Genomic DNA, 21655 nt, shown 5'->3' with positions numbered 1-21655 from the left:
GTAGGGTTAGAGAACTGGCATTAGAAAGCTTCCAAAACAAAGGCTTTCAAAAGGGAACTCTAATAAACAATGTTGCTAATGTTCTTGAATTAAAAGGAAATATTACGGGCTTCCCTGGTGGCGCAGTGGTTGAGAGTCCGCCTGCCGATGCAGGGGACACGGGTTCGTGCCCCGATCCCGGAAGATCCCACATGCCGCGGAGCGGCTGGGCCCGCGAGCCATGGCCGCGGAGCCTGTGTGTCCGGAGCCTGTGCTCCGCAACGGGAAAGGCCACAGCAGTGAGAGGCCCGCGTACAGCAAAAAAAAAAAAAAAAAAAAAAAAAAGGAAATATTACATATTTTGTGCACGATGCTTTTTTTTAAATAAATAAATAAATTTATTTATTTTTGGCTGTATTGGGTCTTTGTTGCTGTGTGGGGGGCTTTCTCTAGTTGCAGCGAGCAGGGCCTATTCTTGCAGTGCATGGACTTCTCATTGAGGTGGCTTCTCGTTGCAGAGCACGGGCTATAGGTGTGAGGGCTTCAGTAGTTGTGACACGTGGGCTCAGTAGTTGTGGCTCACGGGCTGTAGAGTGCAGGCTCAGTAGTTGTGGCACACAGACTTAGTTGCTCTGCTGCATGTGGGATCTTCCTGGACCAGGGCACGAACCTGTGTCCCCTGCACTGGAAGGCAGATTCTTAACCACTGCACCACCAGGGAAGTCCCACGATGCTTTTTAATTAATTATTTTTTAATTGAAGTATAGTTGACCTACAATATTATGTCAGTTTCAGGTGTACTACATAGTTATTTGACATTTGCTTACGTTACAAAATGATCACCACTGTAAGTCTAGTAACCATCTGTCCCCAGTTATTACAATATTATTGACCATATTCCTTATGTCGTATACAATGTTTTTTAATTTAAAGTGAAGTTTCCCCCCAAAATCATTTCCTTCCAAATATTGAAGGTATTGCTGCATTGTCTTCCAACTTCTTTCACCTGACTGCTGAACCATCTGATTCTCATTACCAGATGCATATGTATGTACGTATTTATCTTCCTACCTACTACCTACCTACCTACCTGTCTACTTGCATACCTACCGCTGTCTGTCTACCTATCTACCCACCCACCCACTCACCCACCCGTCTCTCTCTCCCTCCCTCCCTATCTATACCTAATTTCCTTTACTTTCCTATAGGTGGCGCTGCAGAGGAGGGCAGAGCAGTGCGCGCCGCTCTGTAGCAGGAGAGACTTCCCCAGTAGGGGGCGTAGCCCATAGGTGCTGGGTCTCGGAGAGCCGTACGCAACGTCAGGGGCGGGAACAACTCGCCCCGCCCCTGCCATCTGAGGCGCCCTATGACTGGAGGGAGGAGCCATCACTTGGCAGTGCCGTTGGGGTGGGAGGAAGAAGGCTTCGGCCGAAGGTGACGCTGAGGCGACGGAGGTGCGGAAGCGGAGTGGGCCGTGAGTGAGAGCGAGCCACGGCAGCACTTCAGGCGCTCTCCCCGACCTCTCTGCAGTGAATGGCGGCGGGATGGAGCACGAGGGGAGCGGCGACAGCGGGGGATCGGCCGGGCTCCTGCAGCAGATCCTCAGCCTGAAGCTCGTGCCGCGCGTGGGCAACGGGACCTTGTGCCCTAACTCCACTTCTCTATGCTCCTTCCCAGGTACCGGCCCCGCCCCGCGCCTGCGCACTGCGTGCCACGCCGCGGCCGCCCGGCTACGCGGCGGCGCCCCTTCCTCAGCTAGCAGGCTGGCACCCCGCCGTTCCGCCCGCTGGGGGCTGTTTTCCTCTTGGAAGAAGGTTCCTTCTCCCTCGGCCGAGAGCTGGGGTCCTTATCCCCTCCCCCTGTCGCTTCCTTGCCGGCCCCTCGGGCCAGGCCACCCCGAGCCCGCGCTGGGGACCCGTCAGTGAAGGGAGCTCAGTCACTGCCCGAACTGATCTTGCTCTTAGGAGTTTCCAGACGCCCCAGGTTCGGACATGAACTCGGCAGAGCCCTGTAGGCGGCCGTCCCTCCTTGTTTGGGGCACTGGAGGCGGTCATCCCCGCCCAGCCCCTTTCGTCCGCGCCGGCTTCTCGGCTTTCCCAGCTCGGACAGCGCATGGTCCCGGCCGGGCTGAGGGCCGTCAGTCAGAACTCACACACCCTTTGTTTCTAGCGTAGCCCAACCCCTTTACGCGGGGAGGTGGTCTGCCGATCGCTACCACCCAAGTTCAAATCCACCCCCTCCACCAGCTTCTCTTTCTAGGAATCATTTTCTGAGACCTGTTGCCGAGCCTCCCACTCATGCGTTCGAGGTCTTTGATGCAGCTTCTTTCTGACTCTTACCTACACTGGCGATTCTGCTGGGCCTGAGAGCAGGGTTTTTAAAAATTAGAAATCGAGATAGAAAGCTATCGTGCTCAGAAAACTGAGAGGAGGAGAAATTACTTGGGAAGGCCGAAAATAAAGCCTTTGACGGAAGAGCACGGTTGTGTGTTGGCCCTTTAAAGGCAAGAAGGCTGAGATAGGGGTGATTGAAGGGTGAGGTTGGGCTCTCCCGCAAAGCTGGCAGATACTATGACTCAGTAAACAATGCGAGAACCGGCCTGAGACCTGCAAAGGAAGGAGGGTTGGATTACTGGTGCAGTTGTAAACAAGGCACCTGTGATTTCTCTTTCGCTGGGCAGCGACTGCCAGGCGCCATTCAGCGGACACCAGGGACTTGATATGTATTACCTTCCTAGTATTTTCCCGGGCAGGTTTGTGAAATAGTTAATAAGATAACCGTGTTGGGGCAGATGCAGATGTTAGCTTGAAATCATGCCTAAAACGATAATCTGGCAAAAGGTATCAAAAGGTACTAAGATCACATGACAGTGACAACAGAAATATATGGCATTCTGGAGACACTGTCCAAAAAATGAAATGTTCATGCAGTCTGGAGGCAGCACTGAACTGGATCAGTCTGTTTTCATTGTTTCCTTACTTTTCCCACAACTCTTTATTTGGAAAATTTTCAACCCTACCGAAAAATGGAAATGAAAGTATAACCAATATCTGTATGTCCTTTACTTAGATTCATTATTAACATTTTGATTCTTTCGCTTTCTCTCTAAATATATATATGCATACACATAACATTTTTACTTTCTGCGAGCCTTTTGAAAGGAAGTTACAGAAGTGACGACGCTTGACGCCTAATATTTCAACACGTATCATTGAAAATGAAGACATTTTCTGCCACAACAAAAAAAACACATCACACCCAAGAAATTTAACATTGATAGAATATTATCTAATGTATTGGCCTTATTTAGATTTTCCCAATTTTCCCAGTTCAAATAATGCCATTTTTAGCTTTTTTTTTTTTAAGAAAAATTTATTTTTTAATTTTGGTTGTGCCGGATCTTCATTGCAGTATGTGGGACTTCTTAGTTGCGGCATACAAACTCTTAGTTGCGGCATGCATGTGGGATCTAGTTCCCTGACCAGGGATCGAACCTGGGCCCTCTGCATTAGGAGCATGGAGTCTTACCCATTGGACCACCAGAGAAGTCCCTCCTTTGTTTTTTTTAAAATTCCAGGATCTAATCAAGGGTCCCACATTGCATTTAGTTGTCATGTCTCTTTAGTCTTGTTGAATCTAGAACAGTTCCTCCATCCTTGTTTCAGTTTCTTGAGACAGACATTTTTGAAATCCAGGCTAATTATTTCATAGAATGTTCCATAATCTAAATTATCTCATTTTTTCTTCATGATTAGATTCAGATTAAATATTTTTGTTCAAAATGCTGCCTACACAGGTGATGTTGCCCACTTCCCAGGGCACCTCATCAGAGACATTTAGTGTCAGTTTGTACCTTTATTGATAACACTAGGTTTAATCATTTGGTGAAGATGGTGTTTATCAGATCTGTCCACTGTAAGGGTACCTTAATCCTTTTGTAATAAATCATGTGAGGTGATACTTTGAAACTGAATATTCTGTTCAATCTGTTTCGCTTTTAGTTGCCTTTTCTTTCTCTAAGAAAAGATTGAGATAAGTGAATTTGGAACAATAGTTTTGGGTTTTTTTTTTTTTTTTTTTTTTTTTGCCATATGCGGGCCTCTCACTGCTGTGGCCTCTCCCGTTGCGGAGCACAGGCTCCGGATGCGCAGTCTCAGCGGCCATGGCTCACGGGCCCAGCCTCTCCGCAGCATGTGGGATCTTCCCAGACCGGGGCACGAACCCGTGTCTTCTGCATCGGCAGGCGGACTCTCAACCACTGCGCCACCAGGGAAGCCTGGAACAATAGTTTTAACATGTCATAGTAGAGAATCTGTAGCTAAGTGAATTGTTTTGCTTTCAGCAATTGTTCTGAAATATTAAACTGCAGTATGTATTTGAGTTTATGGGAACTTCTTTGAATATATAACTTGGGGGTGGTGATCACCAGGGATCATTCATTTAGCAGGTATACGTTGGTCAAGTTCAGGCTCTGGGCTGGGGGTATAAACATGCATGAGATAAAGCCCTTGACCACAGCAAGCTGATCAGAATGTGATGGGTAAACACAGTGGGTAAACACACAACCTCCCTGCTGTATCTCTTCTTTAGCTGGAATGGACAGTAAGTACATGAACTGTAATCCCTTTGGAGGCACCAAAGCCTGCTGACAGTGAATGTGGTTCACTGTCCTGATTCTGGAATTGTTTCTATTTTGGCCCCACAGAAAAGGTTCCTTGCATTTTATGCCAACTCGATATGGCAGGATCATTGCTCTGAAATAGTCTGTGGTTTATCACTGTCAGGAAGCTTTGAATTGATTTTTTTTTAAACCTGCATTTGCAATTTAGCTGTTTAGGTTTCTGCCTAACCCTCCTTATTGCAAGTTGTTCAGATTTCTTTTGTTGTTGTTGTCATTTTTAACAAATCTGAGTGCTATGAAAGGCAGATTTTTTTTTCCTGTATCAGGAATAACATTCACTTTCTGAAGGTATGAATTTCCTTATACCTTCAGTGTCAAAGTGTATCTTCTGATAAACTAAAACCCACTAATGTTTTGGTTGCGCCATTGCTGGAATCAAGAATAGGTCACCCTTGGATCAGTCATTTACTCATTCAGTCAACAAGTATTTACTCAGTGTCTATTGTGTGTCTCTTGTTTTCTAGGCACCAAGTAAAGGTGTGTTAGTAAACAAAAGAACTTTCATTCTAAAGGAGAGAGAGAAAACAAAATTTAAAAGTATGGAAAAGACTAACATAACATTGTGAAGCAACTATACTCCAATAAAATTTTTTTTTTTAAAGTATGGAAAGGAACAGATGGTGGTGAGCATAAGACAGGGTAGGGGGATAGTAAGTGACAGGTGTTGTGTGTCAAGTGGAATGCTGTTTTACTTAAGGTCACAAGGAAGCCCTCTCTGATGGTGCCATTGGAGAAGAAATCTGAAGGGAATGAGGAACAAGCCACGCAGCTGTTGGGAGAAGAGCCTTGTGAGCGAGGGGCAGCAGGTTCAGAGGCCCTGGGACCAGAGCTTGTTAAGCAACATGAAGGAGGCCAGTGCAGTGGGTGGAACAGGGTGGGCAAGGCAGGGAGAGGAAGTGAGGTCAGATCCCAGAAAGCGATATTAGAGGGTTTTGAGCAGAGGAAGGATGATCTGACTTACTTTTTTTTTTTTTTTAAGTATACAATTTAATGATTTTTTGCAGAGTTTGCAGCCATCACAAAAAGCAACTTTAGAATATTTTCATCACCCCAACAAGAAACCTTGTTCCCATTAGCACTAACTTTCTGGCTTTGTGTGGAGAATAGGTGGAAGGCCAGATCAGGACAGATAAGATCCAGCCAGGCTAGGCCCAAGAGACCACTGGGATTGAGGCAGGCCAGAGGGGCACACAGAAACAAGGGATGAGTGGGCAGTTAGGCAATGGCCTCAGGAGAGAGGTGGCAGCCCACTGCTGGTAGTCCTGGTGGGCAAGGTATCGTTGTTAGGAGAGGAAGGGTATCTAGGAAAAACTCGCTGTTTTCCTTGACTCTCACACTGCTGCTACACTCACAACACTTCTGGCGCCAGATGTGTGGTTTTTCCATGTATCAAGCAATTCTGGGGCACCAGTTGGGTGTCCTACAATTCAACTCAGTTCTGACACTGGCTACTTGGAGTTAGCATCCAATCCCACAGGTTAAAGGCTCAGTTCCACAAGACTGCCCCAACCCCCAACTTCAGATGCCAGTCAGAAGTCCAGGTTGTCCCACGTGCTTCTGACCAGCTGAGGTTCCCATGTCCTCCTCGTTCAGTTTTTTTTTTTTTTGCGGTACGCGGGCCTCTCACTGCTGTGGCCTCTCCTGTTGCGGAGCACAGGCTCCGGACGTGCAGGCTCAGCGGCCATGGCTCACGGGCCCAGCCGCTCCGCGGCATGTGGGATCTTCCCGGACCGGGGCACGCACCCGTGTCCCCTGCATCGGCAGGCGGACTCTCAACCACTGCACCACCAGGGAAGCCCTCATTCAGTTATTTTGCTAGAGCAGCTCATAGAATTCAGGAAAACAGTTTAGTTATTGGGTTACTGGTATATTACCCAGGATATTAAAGGTTGGAAATGAACACCAGATAAAGAGGTACATAGGGTGAAGTCTGGAAGGGTCCCCGAGCACAGGCGCTTCTGTCCCTTTGGAGCTGGGGTGGGCCACCCTCCCAGCACATAGATGTTTTCACCAACGCAGAAGCTCTCTGAACTCTGTACTTTTGGAATTTTTATGGAGGTTCATCACCTAGGCATGACCAATTATTAACTCCCTTCTAGCCTCTCTCCCCTCTCCAGAGCATGGAGGGTGGTGCTGAAAGTTCCAAGCTTATAAAATCATGGCTTGGTCTTTCTGGTAACCATCCAGGAGCCCACCAAGAGTTGCCTCATGAGAACAAAAGACACTCCTGGAAATTCCAAGGGATTTAGGAGCTCTGCATCAGGAGCCAGGGTCAAAGACTAAGTATTAGAACAAAAGATTTTCCTTGCACCATTATCTACAAGGGTTTTAGGAGCTCTGTGTCAGGAATCAGGAGTAGAGACCAGTACATATATACTAGTATTTCACAAGGGAACAGATGGATCCCCTGGCAGGTAGGGGGGGTTGGGTAAGAGAGGGATCTCACAGTGGGCAGTGTGGACAGATGCAGGCTGATGGGCAGTTAGCATCTAGGCAGTCCAGCAATGAGTTGCGGGACTCAGTAGGACTGCAGTTCCCAGGACCGAGGCGGTTTACTTAGAACCCTGGCATCAGAGGCACTGGCTGTGCTCATACAGTTGTTCGACCTGGAACATGAGGCAGAGTGGGGCCAACTGAAAGGATGGCTGGGTGCCAAGCCTCACGATTCCCACTTCCATTTCTGCTGATTGGAGCCAGGTTGGTCTTGAGGCCTTGCTTGGAAATGAGGTGACTCAGCTGCGGAGGCTAGAGGGCCGCGGAGCCAGCCGTTACAAACCCCTTTTGTTAACACAGGACTCACCTAGAGGATTCTGAAATCTGTGTGGCTTTTCTCTTTAACTCAAATATTTGTCTGAAAAATATTCTTAAAGATACAAACACCCTGTGGGCAGGGATCTTTGTCTTTTAAAAAATTTTTGTTTTTGTTGTTCACTGACATGCCCAGCATATGGAATGGTCTCGGTAAGTATTATATTTGCTGAATGAATGAACTCTCAGTGCTTGTATTAGTTTGCTATTGCTACTGAATCAACTTACGACAAATTTAGTGGCTTAACACAACACAGATTTATCATCCTACGGTCCTGGAGGTCAGAAGTCCAAAATGGGTCAGCAGAGCTGCCTGCCTTCTGAAGGCTCTACGGAGAATTTGTTTTCTTGTCTTTTCCAGCTTCTAGAGGTCACCTGCATCCTTTGGCCTATGGCTCCTTCCTCTGTCTTTAAAGCCAGCAGCATAGCATCTTCAAATCTCTCTGACTCTGACCCTCTTACAAGAACCCTTGATTACATTAGGCCCAACTATAAAATCCAGGCTGACCCCCACCATCCCAAGATGCTTAATCGAATCACACCTGCACACTCCCTTTTGTTATGTAAGGTCGCATTTTCATAGGCTCTGGGGTTGAGGATGTGGGCATCTTTGGGACCCCTTCTGCCACCAGTGCTTCGTCTGATTTCCCCTTATAATCTTTTTTTTTTTTTTATGAAACCACCTCGATGGCAGTTTCTCTTTTTTTAAATTTATTTATTTATTTATTTTTGGCTGTGTTGGGTTTTTGTTGCTACGTGCGGGCTTTCTCTAGTTGTGGTGGGGGGCTGCTTTGCATTGGCGGTGCGTGGGCTTCTCATCGTGGTGGCTTCTCTTGTGCACTCTAGGTGCGTGGGCTCAGTAGTTGTGGCACATGGGCTTAGTTGCTCCGTGGCATGTGTGATCTTCCCAGACCAGGGCTGGAACCCGTGTCCCCTGCATTGGCAGGCAGATTCTTAACCACTGCTCCACCAGGGAAGTCCCTCTCCTTCTAATCTTTTATTTCAGATTAATAACCTGATTTATTCTTCAACATGGGGAAATGATGTGACTTTAGCTGCCAGAGTAAACAAAGCTGAAGATAATGCACTTTATTTGAAACAGTGAACAAGGAAATACTGTAAGATATGTAAACAAAGATTTTTGACCATGTGTTGACCCAGGGGAATGAAAAGTACTATATGATAATCAATAAATAGCTATTAAATAGATGGCAAATTAAGGCGCAGTGGATTAAAGGGAAATCACTTAGTTGTTTTTTTGGTTTTTTTTTTTGCGGTACGCGGGCCTCTCACCATTGTGGCCTCTCCCGTTGCGGAGCACAGGCTCCAGACGTGCAGGCTCAGCGGTCATGGCTCACGGGCCCAGCCGCTCCGCAGCATGTGAGATCTTCCCGAACCAGGGCATGAACCCGTGTCCCCTGCATCGGCAAGCGGACTCTCAACCACTGCGCCACCAGGGAAGCCCAATCACTTAGTTTTTTAAAAATGTTTTATTGATTGAGGTTTGCCTTAACTGTTACAGTCCTGTAATAATCCCATCCATCTGAAAAGTGTTTTATAAATTGTACTACTCATCTAGTGTAATACAGCCTTTTTTTCCTACTTAGAGTGACTTAAGTGATGCGATATAAAATATGTAGGCACTGAGCTAGCTGATGGATGTAGCTCAGGGTTATAGGAAGGTGCATAGTGCTTCCCCTTCTCAGACACTCAGGGAGGAGCTGACCTGCTGTGCCAGATCTTGTTTGCAAACAGATTCCTTTCAGCTTTCCGGAAAATGGAGATGTGAGTTGATAGCCCAGCAGGCCTCCTTGGGCAGGTGCTGTGCTCCCAGAAGTGGGAACAGGTGAGCAGGTGAGCGTTGATGTCTGCTAGGGCTGCTAGAACAAAATACCACAGACTGAGCGGCTTAAACAACAGAAGTGTAGTTTCTCACAGTTCTGGAGACTGCAAGTCCAAGATGAGGGTGCCGGCACGGTCAGGTTGTGGTGAGGGCCCTCTTGGGCCACCTTCTTGATATGTTGTCACATGATGGGGAGAGAAAGAGAACAAGAGACAGAGAGAGAGATCTCTCTTCCTCTTATAAGGCCACAGTCCTGTCAGATTAGGGCTGCCGCACATGAATTCAGTCCATAGCAGTTGAGTAGAGCACCCGAGTGTCCAGACCCACTTTTACTGAAGTTACCAACTTAGTGTGTCTCTGGCAGATCAAGGCCTCACCTGCCAGTTCACTGCCCCGATGGTTCTGTGGCAGCCAGTAAGAAGCCAAGCTCCAGCAGTGCCTTGAGTTGCTGCCGAAAGCAGTGCTTGTCTCTCAAATTTGGGGCGCTCCAGCAGAAGCCCCGTGACAGCAAGGCCCAGGAGTGGTCTCATGTCATTGGTGGCAGACAGCAGCCAGGACGGCAGCTGCTCTGGGGTCTTGGAGGCAGGTTTGTATCCCGTTTGTCCACGCCTGGGTAGTGGCATTCCTGGTGTCTTTATAGAGTTCTGTGCACACTGGGTGGTGTAATGGAGTTCAGAGTCTCTTAAGTGATTTGGGGAGGAGCTGGGAAGGACTGTGGGATTGAAGACGGGTTACTGCTTCAGCAGGGAACTGCATGACGCTGTCCTGTGGCTTGGGGATGAGCTGGCAGTGGGTGGTACACAAGGGGGCCTTGGGCGGGGGAGGCCAGGGTGCAACAGCAGCGGCCCAGGCAGGAGGGATTTATCAGGGAGGGGCAGTACCTGAACACCAGACTCTGCAACCTCTGGAGCTGCTGCCAAGAAGAGAGGGCAAGTCTCCTGGGCCATGGAAGCAAGAAGGGCTGGTGCCCGAGGCTGGAAAGGAGCCTGCAGTGGTATCGGGTAGAGTCAGTCCCCTACGTACGAGCGAGTTCCGTTCCGAGAGCACGTTTGTAAGTCTAATTTGTTCATGAGTCCAACAAAGTTAGCCTAGGTACCCAACTAACACCATCGGCTATGTAGTACTGTACTGTAATAGGTTTATAATACCTTTCACACAAATAATACATAAACACGAAAAATAAAGACAACAATTTTTAATCTTACAGTACAGTACCTTGAAAAGTACAGTAGTACAGCACAACAGCTGGCATACAGGGGCTGGCATTGAGGGAACAGGCAAGAAGAGTTACTGACTGGAGGAGGGAGAGGAGATGGGAGATGGTAGAGCTGAAGGATCGCCAGCAACAGGAGATGGAGGGCAGGCTGCAGTTTCACTCACGCCTGACGTTGATGGAACGCACGTTCACATCTTTGAAAGTTCGCAACTTGAAGGTTCTTGTGTAGGGGACTAACTGTACAGGTTTGTTCCTGAAGACGATGGGGACCCAAACCCTGAGGACTGAGAATCCTGCCCACAATTTCTGATAGACACTATTGACTGGAAAGGGGTTTTTTGTTTGTGTGTGTGATTTTTTTGGTGGAGGAGGAGCAGTAGTTAGAATACATATATTTTTTTACATATTATACATATATATTTTTTATGTTATATATATTTACGTTTTAAGCTTGGGACATTACTATTTAATCACTTTATACTCCATATTGCATGATTTAGACTTGGTTTAACAATTTGTTAAACACCATCAAACAAAATAGACAAGTTTCAACAGTATTATAAAATTATTCTGAAGATGTATCTTGTTCAACAGAAAGGAAAAGAAAACTCATACCAGTGGTTTGAAACCTTTTGTAGCGATCTGATAATTTGTCACCAGAACAGAAGTACAAAAACAGCCTCAGTCGTTTGTTATTTTTAATAAGCATTGAGCCGTAGATGAGGTGTCCCTGATGTTTTTATTGAGAGCCTTCCATCCAAAACAAGAGTGAGGGACTTCCCTGGTGGTCTAGCAGTTAAGACTCTGCGCTCCCAATGCAGGGGGCCTGGGTTTGATCCCTGGTCAGGGAACTAGATCCCACATACTGCAACTAAGAGTTTGCATGCCGCAACTAAAGATCCCGCATGCTGCAACAAAGATCCCACATGCTGCAACTAAGACCTGGAACAGCCAAATAAATAAATATTAAAAAAAAAAAAGGACTTCCCTGGTGGCACAGTGGTTGAGAATCCGCCTGCCAATGCAGGGGACACAGGTTTGAGCCCTGGTCCAGGAAGATCCCACATGCCGCGGAGCAACTAAGCCCATGCGCCACAACTACTGAGCCTGCGCTCTAGAGCCCACGAGCCACAACTACTGAGGCCCATATGCCTAGAGCCCTTGCTCCGCAACAAGAGAAGCCACTGCAATGAGAAGGCCGTGCACCGCAACAAAGAGTAGCCCCCGCTCACCACAACTAGAGAAAGACCGTGTGCAGCAACAAAGACCCAATGCAGCCCCCAAAATAAATTAATTTAAAAAAAAAGAACAACCAAGAGCGAGACATCCTAATCTAGGTGTATGTAGAATATGGTATTAACTGAAACTTTGACTTAATATGTGCAGAGAATTAATGCAGCCATCAGTGAGAGTGTGGAGGGTGCCTGGCGGGGATTTGGTCCCACCTCTAATCACCCCTGACTCCCTAACCCCTCCTCCCCCTGCACCCAACAAGAGTAAAAATAAAAAGAAATTGATTTGGGAAAAACCACACAAAACAGTGTGCTTACAACTCAAATGCAACTTCAAGAAAAGCCCCTGGCCCTCCCCTTTGCCACTCTCCCCTCTCCCCCAGCCCACTGATGCTCCTCGTTGGTCGCTCTTTTTTTTTTTTCCCTGTTTTTTGGCTGCGCCCCATGGCATGTGGGATCTTAGTTCCCTGACCAGGGGTTGAACGTGCACCCCCTGCACTGGGAACGTGGAGTCTTATTCACTGCACCACCAGAGAATTCCCAAGCTTTTTTTTTTTTTTAAATTATTTATTTTTGGCTGCATTGGGTCTTTGTTGCTGTGCGCGGACTTTCTCTAGTTGCGGCGAGCAGGGACTACTCTTCATTGCGGTGCGCAGGCTTCTCTCTCACTGCAGTGGCTTCTCTTGTTGAGGAGCATGGGCTCTAGGCGCGAGGGCTTCAGTAGTTGTGGCACACAGGCTCAGTAGTTGTGGCTCGCGGGCTTAGTTGCTCCGTGGGATGTGGGATCTTCCCAGACTAGTGTCCCCTGCATTGGCAGGTGGATTCTTAACCACTGTGCCACCAGGGAAGCCCCTGCTTTGTTTGTTTTATCAAAGTAAAAAGTGAATGGTCATAAACCCTCCCCCAGCCTATCCTATTCCCAGAAATAACAATTTTCTGTATCTTAATATGTATAAGAGGTGGCACGGAGGATGAGGGCGTTGCTTCCAGCGTGGCTCAGCCTGGGCTCTGCCTCGTGCTGCAGCGTGGGCACCAGCAAGTGTCCTCACCTCCCTCTGCTTCTGTTTCCTCATCCAAGCGTCAGAGATATTAATATGTGCTTCATAGAGCTACTCTGAGAATGGCATGAGTTAATATTTGTCAAGCACTTAAAACAGTGCCTGTGCATGTTGTAAATGTTAAATAAACATATGTCCAGACTCTTCTGAGTAGACAGAAGCATTTACACACATTTGTTTCTTTTGTTTTTTGTTTTCACAAAAACAGGATCTTATTCTACATATTCTGAAACTTACGTTTTTTTACTTCCCACTGTGGCTTGGGCATCTTACCCCATCAGTTTTTTTTTTTGTTTGTTTTTTTTGCGGTACGTGGGCCTCTCACTGTTGTGGCCTCTCCCGTTGCGGAACACAGGCTTTGGACGTGCAGGCTCAGTGGCCATGGCTCACGGGCCCAGCCACTCCGCGGCATGTGGGATCTTCCCGGACCGGGGCACGAACCCGTGTCCCCTGCATCGGCAGGTGGACCCTCAACTACTGCGCCACCAGGGAAGCCCCACCCCGTCAGTATTTAAAGAGCTGCTCCTACTTTTATTGATTGTGTAACATTTCATTATGCGGATATACCATAACATGTTTCACAAGTCCTCCATCGACAGACATGCAGTTGGTGTCTAGTTTTTGCCAGTACAGACAGTGCTGCCAGGAACCTCGTGACCTTGTCCTTGCCCTTGTGTATTCCTGGAAGTAAAATCACTGTGGCAAAGGGTATGCACAGTTGACTGTTTTGGATATGCACTTCCAGTTTACCCTCCAGAGATGGCTTTCTAGTTTGTGTTCCTACTGGGAGTGTAGGTGCCACCTGTGAAGTACTGTGCTGACAACCCTTTACTGCTCAAAAAACCTTTGATGGTACCTTCTAGGGCTTACATGTTGAAGTCCTTAGTATGGCCTTCAAAGCCCCCTGTAATGTGACCCCATCTACCTTTGCATCCTTAACTACTGTTACTCTTTTTTTTTTTTTTTTTTTTCTTTTTGCGGTATGTGGGCCTCTCACTGTTGTGGCCTCTCCCGTTGCGGAGCACAGGCTCCGGATGCGCAGGCCCAGCGGCCACGGCTCACGGGCCCAGCCGCTCCGTGGCATATGGGATCCTCCCAGACCGGGGCACGAATCCGTATCCCCTGCATCGGCAGGCGGACTCTCAACCACTGCGCCACCAGGGAGGCCCTACTGTTACTCTTATAAACCCTTTGCTTCAGTCAGGTCAGTGGTTTTTAACCAGGGTAATTATGCCCACAGGGGACGTGTGACAATGTCAAGATATTGTGGTTGCCACAACGGGAGAGAGTGCTACCAGCATCCAGAGGGTAGAGGCCAGGGGTGTTGCTCCACATCCTACAGTCAACAGCCTCCCACAACAAAGAGTTAAATGGTCCAGACGTCAATAGTGCTGTGGTGCAGAAACCCCAGTTGAGCTGTTGACTGATCTTTAAAATTGCCTGGTACTTACCTGCCTCAAGTGCAGGGATGGACAACAGATTTCATCTAGTGTGACACCTTCATTATATCCATATATGGGTAAAGAGCTCTCTTGAGAATTCTGAAGCCATGCCTGGGCCCACTGGGGGAAAATGTTATGTCTGCCATTTGCTAAATTGTAAAGTCATGAGGGCAGGATGGTATCTCCTCCTTTTTTTTGTATTTTCCAAGATATCTCATGCATAGGTTTGTATACATAGTTGTTGGACAAATATTTTAATGTTTCCTGAGTTACTGTCATCCTAAGAGGGATAGAGGTTCTCTGAAGGAACCATTTCCTCTTCTAACCTGCCCTCTCACTTGCCATTTGTCTTGAAGCGAAACATTTACATATTCTGGTATTTATTTCATGTCTTAAAGAGCTTTGATACCCTAATAGGTGATGGGTTGATATTTACTTCATTGTCTTGAAAATGATTGTTGAATGAATGTAATTGTATATAGAGCTTTTCCATTTGAGATGAATGAATAATCAAGAAGGCAGGGACGGTCATCAGGCATTGACTGCATAGCACCCTGTCAGTGGTACTTACATTTGTCCTTATGGGAGGGAAATCATTTAAGTGAATTTTCAAATCCGGGTGAACCTTTTCTTCAGTGTTTGGGAGTACAGGTAGCTTGTCAGGGGTTGGCCAACCTTTTCTGTAAAGGGCCAGATTGTAAATATTTTAGGCTTTGCAGGTCATATGGTCTCTGTCACTGTTTCAGCCCTGCTCTTGTAGCTTAAAAACAGCCATAGACAAGACTGAAGTGAATGGGCATGGCTGTGTTCCAGTAAGAGTTTATGTACACAGACAGGTGCTGGCCATAGTTTACTTATCCCTCCCAAACCATCAGTGTTTGGATATTTGACTGATGAACCTCCATTGCAGCTGAATGGTTTTGAAAATGAAATAACTGGGCATAGTGACTACTCTTTTGTAATGATTGCACTGGGAAAGGCAGTGATGTACGACCTTTCTTTGCTCTCCCTTGTAGAGATGTGGTATGGTGTGTTCCTGTGGGCACTGGTGTCCTCTCTCTTCTTTCACGTCCCTGCTGGATTACTGGCCCTCTTCACCCTCAGACATCACAAATATGGTAGGTTCATGTCTGTAAGCATCCTGTTGATGGGCATCGTGGGACCAATTACTGCTGGAATCTTGACAAGTATGTTAGACATTAAAATACAGTCAAAATGTTTCATTTGACTAGTTAGTTAATTTTAGGAACCAGTTTAGAAACATGTCTCAGTGAGATGAAGAAGAAAGAGTGATCTTTAACCACAGATCCTGTTTTTTTTATGTATTGTTTTTTTTCTCACCCCAGTCCCCCCTTATTTGGCTAACATCTTTGACTTACTGAGTCAGATTTTGTCTCGCTGGCTTCAGGGAAGCCATGTTAAGCTTTGTGAGATAGATCTTGTGAAATAGGTCACTAGCAAAAGAAGATATTTGTCTTTTTGGAAGCTACTGCTCCTTTCTCTTCAGCTGTCACTTCACTGATTTGTGACCTTGCAAGCTGGTTAACAAATTACTTCCACTCATCCAGGTGTAGTTGTTTTAAGGATGGAAGAATAATTCTAATGACAAGAATTATTGTTTAGAAAAATACCTGGTTGTTTTTTCCTCTCAGGACTTTCTGAATAAGAATTGGAGTAATATTCATAATTATAAATTATTTTTACCTGTCTGGTGTTTTTTTGGGGGGAGGTGTGGCTTTTATTCATGTCGAAGGGATGAGAATAAGTTTAAATCATTTTTAAGCTCATAATGAAATACAAATAACATGTATATTCTATATGAATTAAAAATTATAAGAAAGCAAAGATAAAAATCCTCCATTACTGCATTCCTAAGTGGTATCCACAGTTTGCATTTTGGTGTATGCTTTCAGACTTTTTTCTAGGTATACATGTACACATAAATTTTTTTCACTGTGAATTTAAACCTTGAGCTTCAAGCAGAAATTTTCCTCTCTCTTTGACTTGAGGGATTTTTTTGGGGACAAGGTGGCCTAGTTTCTCTGTGTTCCGTAGATGATGAAACCTTTGTGATAACACGGGGGAGGAGGCCAGTTTTCTCCTGTTTGCATTAAGGAGTTTCCATAACGGGCCTTAAAAAATATTTGTAACTGTATCACCTGCTGCTATGTTTAGAGACCCTCTGCTCCAGGTTTCTTGCTGGATTACTGGCCCCCAGGACCTGTTTCAGATTTCTCATCAGTAAAATAGGGATGCTGTGTGATGACTAAATGAAAACATGTGAATATAAAATACTGAACCAGAATATCTACCATATAGTAATTGTGCAGTAAATGTCGTGTTAATGTGCTTCTTCAAGGCTAGTGCATACAATCTGTTCCCTTCCCATTGTGCTGCTCCTTCTGGTTTGCTTTTTCCTGTCTTCCCTTAATCATCCAAATCCCACTTTGGGACCCAGTTCAACTTCTTTAAGCTTCTTCCGACTCAACCCACTTTTTTTGGAGACAAATTACAAAGGGGCCCAATGGAACATGTGCCTTTCAGATGTTAGTAGCACAGTGTTTGTGCATTGCCTCTGGTGGTGGGCATTTCAAAGTCACAAATGTTCCTGGCAACCAACACAGGTATTGATTAGTATTGTTCTTTCTTCTCCTTAAAATATGTCAATATACCATCACATCACATTTGTAAAAGGTGTAGACACTTGATTAAAACACTATATTTCATCTTGCATTATTCAAAATCTACTTCATGTTTGTGTTTCTGTCTTGTGTCTCCAGCTAGCTTCTGTGACCAAGGAGAATTCTGTTTGGAGCATTTTGAGGTGGGGTGGGGGTGGCAGGACAGTCATCTGAGATGTTCGAATCTGTTATTTTCAAACTATTGAAATCTTGACTTTCCTTATACAATGCTGAGTCCCTGTGAGCAATTCAGGGTACCTAGGTAGAGAGAGATATTTGTTTTGTTTTATTTACTCAATTTCTAGGAAGTTACAGTGACTAACATAATAAAAACGATTAATGATGCGGGTAACAGAAAGGACTCCCCAAGTATCCCTCACCTCTCACCCTTTGAATGAATAGCAACTTGATAGGCTTAGGGTCCCCCTCTTTTCCTTTTCCCACCCCTTTCTCCATCCATTTCTTGAGGGGAGCTCTGAGTATAGTACAAAGTAGGGTGGGGTTTCCCTGTGGCTGCTCCTGAAATATTTCTTGCTCAGTCCCACAGGGAAGATTCTTTGTCATTTATTGCCAAGAGTTTGTTAGGTACCTGTTAAATGCATGCGGAATAAGAGATGTTTTTGAGTTTGTAATCAGGTTAAGTGGAAATCGCCGTCTTTGTGATTTCAGCTATGACTTCCAGGTGATTTTATTCAATAAATCTAGGAGACTCTCAGTTTAAAGGATTCACTTTTCAACACAGAAAAACACTTGTCAGTGATTTGCAAACCATATAAGGAATACTTAAAACCTAGAGTAGTCAGCAAACAAAACATTTCTGTAATGTCTAAATTTTAATGTAAAAATTTAGAACATTCTACTGGTAGAATTTTAAGTGCTATATTTTCCTGATTATATTAACCTTTTTTTAAAAAATATTCTTGAATTTTTGAACAGGTGCAGCAATTGCTGGAGTGTACCGAGCAGCAGGAAAGGAAATGATTCCATTTGAAGCCCTCACCTTGGGCACTGGACAGACGTTTTGTGTAGTGGTGGTCTCCTTTTTACGGATTTTAGCTACTCTATAGCACATACCCTCGTGCTATGATGGCGAACCTAAGTTTCATAGAATCCTCAAAAATAATACAGTATGGAATGTGTTTTCTTAGTTCTTCAAACGGGAAGCAACTTGGATGAAAAGGTATATGAAGAACAACATTTCAGTCCTTTCTTCAATTTGAAGCTCCAGGAATTAAAGATCTTTTTGGACTCATTGTTCTCAACCAAAACAAATCAAGTTTCTTTTCTTTCTTTCTTTTTTTTACATATTTAATTCAGGCAGTTTTACGGGTGCACCTTTACGCAAGCCAGGTCAGCAGTGCTTCTGGGTTGGCATCCTTCACACTGAAATTTATAATGTTCTGTGAGAAAATGCAACGTTGCATATTTCAGAGAAATTATGGATCATATTAGTGTATTTCTGAGCAGCGTATACTGTACTAAAATCTAACTTGATCTAATCTTGATTAAAATTTGGCAAACTCATCTCTTGCTACATCTTCATGACAGTAAGTGCCAAGTAGGTTTTGGTTGAATATAGTGTTGAGAACAAATTTGGTGAAATTTGTTGCACACACAAAAAATCTATAACTCAAGTAGTGGCTTTGATTCCACTGTTTAAAGAAAAAGGAGCTAACTACTGAATGACGTGACATTTTTATGGATAACTATCCTGACCTGTGATTATTTAATATATTTTAAGAGATGTGAATTTGTTTTTTTGTACATTTATCAAAATAAGCTAGATAATTGAGACTTTTTCCCCTAAAGCTCCCATACCACCTCTTCCTATCACTTTTATTCTATTGCTTTTATTTAGTTTAATTGGAAACATACCCTATTAAAGAGTTGAGAGTTGAAAATTTTCACCCAGATTGTTTAGGACACTCTTTGAACATTGAGGCACACGCACAAAAAGATACTTTAAACGTTCTGTTACTGTTTTTCTTAGTGACTTTGGTTTACTCATGGCTCTTGAAAAATTGTATAAGTGCAGCTTAAACTAGAGTTAGTGGTTATGGATTTCCTAGTCTTCATGTGGTTACCTAGTGGTGGGTCTTCAGCTCACTTTCACAGTATTGGGTATCACTCCCAGAAAGTGCCTAAAGTTTAATTTTCAGATATGCCTTCTACTGTGCCCTTTACATTTTCCTTCAAGAGAATTTATATCCTTAAAGAGAATTAAATATCAGAGTTTTTTAAAACCCAATTTTAGCTATTTTAATTTTTCTTCTAATGCCTAACTTTTTCATTTAAAGGCCTGAAAACTGTAACCTTCAAAAGAAAAAGGATTGCAAAAATTATCCAACTTTATTCTTACCACCTAAACTGTTCTGTATGAAATACAATTGATGTTTCTGTTTTCAAAATAGTTTCTGGTAATTAAATCTGACATTTTTAAAGGAAAGTTTTCATTGTGAGTGTAAGGCTAACTGCCCATGAGGTCATGTGCAGTTCTATTTGATTTAAAGCAATATGCACTCTGGCTTCTGATTAAAAAAAAACAGCCAGGAGGACCAATTTACCAGGGATAGTCAAAGAGCAAAATTACAAAGGATCACAAAAAGTAACTGGACATTTTCTTTTAACTAATCGGCCATTAGACCACTTATCAAAATTATAGTGTTATATACACATAGACTAGGTGGAAAATTACAGGAGTTGGAATGTAGGCAAATGTCTTTACAAATTCCCCAACAAGATTACTCTCCAATGCTCAAATCTTTCTTTCAAGCAAATTTTTTTTTTTTTTTTTTTTGTGGTACGCGGGCCTCTCACTGATGTGGCCTCTCCCGTTGGGGAGCACAGGCTCCGGACGCGCAGGCTCAGGGGCCATGGCTCATGGGCCCAGCTGCTCCGCGGTATGCGGGATCCCCCCGGACCGGGGCACGAACCCGTGTCCCCTGCATCGGCAGGCGGACTCTCAACCACTGCGCCACCAGGGAAGCCCTCAAGCAAATTTTTAAGTCTTTAGTTGAAGACTCCATTTTTCAGTTCAGGGAGCTGGATTTGGAAAAGTAGCCCTTCAGTTTAAGAAATTTGTTGTAGGAAATGATTTTAATTATCTCTATTGAAGTATGCCTCTTAGCATTCTCACCTAAAACATTCCTTTGGATAGAATTTCACAAATTGAACATGGGCCAGTGGTCAGTGGGCTCCTCCCCCTAAATACTAATTTTTGAACATACTGATCCATGATTTATTTGGTTTATTTTTCTTTTAGAGCCAAGACACAAAAATTAATGCATTTTGAAAGTTGTGTTTGTTTTCATCTGTTTGTTTGATTATCCACTCTTTTCAAAAACTTCAAATGTAAAATGTATCTTCAAATTATTGAATGTTTCATCCATCCCAGTATGTGAACATTCTCCTGTGAATAAGTGTATATAGACTTTATATAGCTTGAGCTTTGTGGCTTGAAATGTTTTCAGGGAGAAACTATTTGAATGATAAGGAATGTCTATTCCCCCTTAGAGTTTATTTTTCTTTTTAATTTCTCATCTCAAATACACAATTAGTTGGGGGTGGTTGCCCAGATGAAAAAATATTGGCATTTGTGTTGAACATTTTATCTTATCACATATAGCTTCTGAGAAGTTTTGCCAACTACTGACTTTCCTAGAGACATGTGCAACCACCCCTCCCTTAGCTGTGCATCCACTTTTCCTTTTTTTTAGGAGTGGGAAGGAGGCAGCCCCAACCATAAAAAGCTGATTTCTGGATTCTTTAATATTGAGGTTTTAGGGTAAAGGCGTTTCATGTAAACTTAAATCCATATACAAATGAGTAATGAATATTCCAAGATAAAGATGTCTCTTTGTGCTATTAACTCATTTTTTTTTTCAGCATAACATTACCTAGGAAATGTCTAAACTAGGTGAGAAAAAGTTCATGCAAATAATTATCTTTAAGCCCTTATGTTTTCTAAGTCTTTAAATTGTATTTTAGTTTTTGATTCCAAAAGCTGCTCTGGTTTGAATTAAGTTCTTATTACAACTGCAGTGCATACCAACCTTCCCTAGGAGACCACTTCCTGGAATGTGAAGTCCTGGTGCCATTAGCTGTCCACATGCAGAAGGTTCTGTGTACGTGCATTTCTTTTTTGTGCACTCTGTCAGGCTGGTTGTGGCTAAAATCAGCTCAGCTTTTTGTACTACATTATTTCACCAAATGCTACAGTCAAAATGATCTAATCTTTGTACCATAGAAAATTATTTAAATTTTATTTTTCTACTGACATTTCTAATTCTGGTATATATGTTTATCAATAAAGAGTTACTTTTAATTCTGTGAACTAGAACTGTTATTTCTTTTTCAGTGGCCAATGAGTTTAATCTTTTGTAATAAGGTTTTCCAACTTAAGTTCTTTTTTAGTACTTAACATATATGCTTAACTGTATTTCTTTTATGTTCAACTCACTAGTTTATGGTAAAATTTTTGTCCAAGGATCTGATTAAACTGTACTTACATGTGAACTTGAGTCTTATTAACTCCACTTTGTGAGCTATACATTACCATCAAGAAGCTTTTGTATGATTACACACTGGGATGGCTGAAAGCTGATATAGTTTGTGAAAAACATGTATTATTTCAGTAGTAAGTCCACATGAAGAGAGGCTCCAAGGTTGGTTTAGTATTCTGTGACAGCATAAATCTTTTTCTGCTCTGCCATTTT

At 44.0% G+C, this 21655-nt stretch overlaps 1 protein-coding gene across 2 annotated transcripts; it reads left to right on the top strand.

The window, feature by feature from the left end:
• The first annotated feature begins 1389 nt into the window (after window positions 1-1389).
• On the top strand, window positions 1390-21264 carry TMEM170A (transmembrane protein 170A). Of its 2 annotated transcripts, none has more exons than XM_060083851.1 (3): window positions 1390-1656; window positions 15276-15377; window positions 17877-21264. In XM_060083851.1, exons 1-3 carry the CDS (start codon window positions 1524-1526, stop codon window positions 18005-18007), a joined length of 366 nt encoding a protein of 121 aa, XP_059939834.1. In that variant the 5' UTR covers window positions 1390-1523; the 3' UTR covers window positions 18008-21264. The 2 variants fall into 2 exon arrangements, with proteins under 2 accessions (XP_059939834.1, XP_059939833.1); XM_060083850.1 differs by having other exon boundaries at window positions 15276-15446.
• Window positions 21265-21655: the final 391 nt, after the last annotated feature.

Source organism: Mesoplodon densirostris, chromosome 19 (genome assembly GCF_025265405.1).
Source record: "Mesoplodon densirostris isolate mMesDen1 chromosome 19, mMesDen1 primary haplotype, whole genome shotgun sequence".
In the NCBI taxonomy this organism is placed as follows: domain Eukaryota; kingdom Metazoa; phylum Chordata; class Mammalia; order Artiodactyla; family Ziphiidae; genus Mesoplodon; species Mesoplodon densirostris.
The sequence above is the reverse complement of the archived record's forward strand: the minus strand, read 5'-3'. Positions and strand labels throughout refer to the sequence as shown.

Excerpts from the sequence above, each read along its gene's own strand:
- TMEM170A (XM_060083850.1), top strand. The coding sequence starts at position 1,524 with ATGGAGCACGAGGGGAGCGGCGACAGCGGGGGATCGGCCGGGCTCCTG. Across the intron at positions 1,657-15,275 it reads TTCTCTATGCTCCTTCCCAG|AGATGTGGTATGGTGTGTTC; the intron begins GTACCGGCCCCG and ends TCTCCCTTGTAG. Across the intron at positions 15,447-17,876 it reads TACTGCTGGAATCTTGACAA|GTGCAGCAATTGCTGGAGTG; the intron begins GTATGTTAGACA and ends ATTTTTGAACAG.